The sequence below is a fragment of the Quercus lobata genome, chromosome 7 (assembly GCF_001633185.2).
Source record: "Quercus lobata isolate SW786 chromosome 7, ValleyOak3.0 Primary Assembly, whole genome shotgun sequence".
Taxonomy (NCBI): Eukaryota; Viridiplantae; Streptophyta; class Magnoliopsida; order Fagales; family Fagaceae; genus Quercus; species Quercus lobata.
In genome coordinates this window covers 17424784-17428195 of record NC_044910.1, presented here as the reverse complement: position 1 = coordinate 17428195, position 3412 = coordinate 17424784, and the positions used below count along the sequence as shown (strand labels likewise).

The 3412-nt window shown below is 42.6% G+C and overlaps 1 protein-coding gene across 1 annotated transcript; it reads right to left on the bottom strand.

Annotated features, from left to right (window-relative positions):
- Positions 1-1326: 1326 nt before the first annotated feature.
- Positions 1327-1776, bottom strand: LOC115951687. Its single transcript, XM_031068846.1, has one exon. The coding sequence runs from the start codon at positions 1774-1776 to the stop codon at positions 1327-1329; it is 450 nt and encodes a 149-aa protein (XP_030924706.1).
- Between the last annotated feature and the right edge of the window lie 1636 nt (positions 1777-3412).

Below are 3412 nucleotides of genomic sequence, written 5' to 3'. Positions count from 1 at the left end.
TATGTTCCTTGGATGGGCGCCGAGGTGATTGCCTTTTGGGAGTGATGGATGAGTTAACATTTAAATAATGGTAGATAAAGCTCGGGTCCACCCCCGGTGCTTCGTAAGCATTCCATGCAAACACGTCAATATTTTTCTTAAGAAATTCTACTAGCTCTTCCTTCTCTTGGGGAGGTAGCTGAGTTTTGATCAGAAAGAACTTCTCCGGGTCATCACTAACCATTACCATTTTTAAATCTTCACACTTTGTCTCTTCGGTTGGTCCATTTATAGGCAATGCCGGAGCCTTTGACTGTTACAAGCCCCCTCCAGCAGAGGCTGAGGACTCAGCTTCAGGTTGATGTAAAATGGCAGCCATTAGGCATTGCTTAGCTGTGGATTAACTCCCCATGATTTCTTCAATGCGACCCCTTGGCGGATATTTCACTTTTTGGTGCAGAGTGGAAGAGACGACCTCCAGGGCATGAAGCCAGGGTCTAGCTACAATGGCTGTGTAAGAGGAATAGACATCCACCACGATGAAATTTACCTCCACCACTTCTGAACCAGCTTGCACGGGTAGTCTTATCATACCCCTCGGAATGACTACCTTCCCATCAAAACTTACCAAAGGAGAATCGTAGGCCATCAAGTCCTCAGGTCTTAAATTCAGCCCCTTGTATAAGTCAGGGTACATAGTTTTGGCACCACTACCTTAGTCCATCATCACCCTCTTCACGTCATACCCACCAATCCTGAGCATGACCACTAAAGCATCATCATGGAGCTGTATGGTCCCAATCTTATCCTCGTTCAAAAAACTTATTGTCGGTTGAATATCATTCTAGCTTTCTTCGGCTCTAGATTATCATCCTCGAGGGATAGCTGAGCCATAGACATCACTCTGAAGGGACAAGAACTGGTCCTCCCAAAAGCAGCAGGGATGACATTGATCGTTCTTAGAGGAGGTCTTGAAGAAGCATCTCTCCGGGGATTCGAACTTGTTTGGCCCGCCTGGCCACTGGAATGGTGCAAAAGCTACTTCAGCTTTCCTTCTCGGACCAGCTGGTCTAAATGGTACCACAAATTTCTATAGTCCTCCATGGTGTGTCCTTAGTCCTGATAGTATTGGCAATAAAGGCTCTGATTGTGCCTCATGGGGTTTCCAGCTATCTTGTTTGACCATTTGAAGAACGACTCATTCTTAATCTTCTCTAGAACCTGATGCACCGGTTCTCGGAACACCGCATTAACCGCCTGAGTTTTAACAGGCCCTGACTGCCCAGTAAAGTCTCTCCGAGACTGGTTGTTATTGTTGTACTGGTCCGACCTGAAATCCCTCCTCTCTTAAGGGATAATCTTAGCTTTTCCTTTCCCCAACTGCTGGTTTTCCTCAACCCTCTTGTACTTATCAATCCGGTCCATGAGTTGGCGCACACTAGTGATAGTTTTGCCAGTCAAAGACTTCCTTAAATCTTGCTCGGTTGGGAAGGCGGCTTTGAAGGTGCTGATGGCCACGTCATTAAAGTCACCATCAATCTCGTTGAACATTTCCCAGTATCGGTCCAAGTACGTCTTTAGAGTCTCCCCTTCTTGCATGGATAAGGATAATAGGGAATTAATGGGCCGAGGGACCTTGGTACATGTAATAAAACGAGAGCCAAATGCCTGGGTGAGCTCCTTGAAGGAATCTATGGAATCTGCCCTTAGGCCGTTGAACCATTTCATCACAACGGGTCCTAAATTGGATGAGAACACCTTGCACATCAAGGCTTCATCCTTAGAATGGACAACCATTCTCTAATTGAAATGGCTCACATGCTCCACCGGGTTCGTTCATCCATTGTAGATGGTGAACGTTGGCTGATGGAAACGTCGAGGAAGAGTTGCTCCTTTAATCTTACGCGTGAAGGGCGACTTGGAAATTTGGTTCAACGCTTTGCTCATAGCATCATTTCCCAGTCCTCTGCGAGTTAAGCTCTTGTATTTACGCTCATCAATAGTTTTCCTTTTCATATGAGAAAGACTCACTAGGAGGAGTCCTTGATCTACGTCGATAACTACCATCCTTCTCATCATCGAAAGAGGAGTTAGACCAGGAGGGAGTTCGTCTTCATCATGCATAACGTAATTCCTTCTTTAGATGGTCAATTTCCCTTTGCAAGGCTTTGTTGTTCTGCTCTTGAGAAACATGACTCCCAACTTGAGAGTGACTTTTACTAGTATGTGTGGTGTGTATGCTACCTTCTTGATCTCGCTTGCGTTCAAGATTAAGGAAGTCATCTTGTTGCTGGGAACCCATGGATTCTTGTTGATGGGGACCTGATCCTACCATAGATGACTGTTGCACTCGTTGTTGCACAAGTTCTCCCCACAAATGACGCCAATTGTAAGGACACGTTTTGCAGCCCAAGCCTAAGATGTATGGGATCTTGGCCTAGTAAGCCCAGTACAATAAATTTGTAGAAAGCGAGTCAAGGAACAAGACCCTAATGAATTGGACAACTGCTAGTATGGATTTAAATGATGATCAAACAAGAACAAGAAGCACTGATCTGAATCAATTCATTGTCCGATGAGGTAAGTCTAAATCAACTAGACTGAATACAAGTATAATTTTGATAGCTACGGTGTTCTCTTTCTATTTTTTTGATCCTTTTCTCATGAAGGATTTCTTACATTATATAGCTCCCTGTGGACCATCTTGATCCTACACTTATTGGTTATCTGAGCCCTTATTTCAGTACCTGTTCCATTAGACACCCTTTTTGGCTTTTTGTGAGTTGTGGTAGTCAAGGCAACACTGTTCAGAGGTTTTCTCCACATAAATGCGGCCAGAAAAGTAGCTGCAGTGCATTCAATGTGTGGTAGCAGCTTTCCCATAGATATTTTTGGGTTCCCCTCCTTCTCGTATGTTCATGATGCACGTTCCTATTACTGGAGCTTCATGGAAGGTTACTCTGATCATTGGAATACATATTTGAGCTGTACTTATCGTATCTGAAGAGATATTCCTCCTCGGACAACCTTCCCATTTGTATCTTGCTCATTAAATACTGAGCTTGAATCGTTCATTATCATTCGTTCCTCCTCGGACCACCCATGCTCTCGGACAAGACCCAAGGCCCAATATTTAATTTGGGCCCTTAATCCTACAATTATTATTATTATTATGCCATTTGGACTAATTTAATAAAGAGTAATGCATTTCATAATCATATTTATCACAACATAATTTATTATTATTATTATAGAGTTTTTATTTTTATTTATTTTTTTATTTTATAAATTTTTGAAACCATAATTCTACCATAGTCAGTTGACTAAATTGTACATCTCCAAGTTAATCGATCATATTTTTCATGTTACATGTAATTTTTTACTTCCATAAGGGTAGGGTATTCACGATCACAATGACTTGCTCCAATATTTT

Coding starts and splice junctions, on each gene's coding strand:
- LOC115951687 (XM_031068846.1), bottom strand. CDS start 1,776: ATGGTTGTCCATTCTAAGGATGAAGCCTTGATGTGCAAGGTGTTCTCA.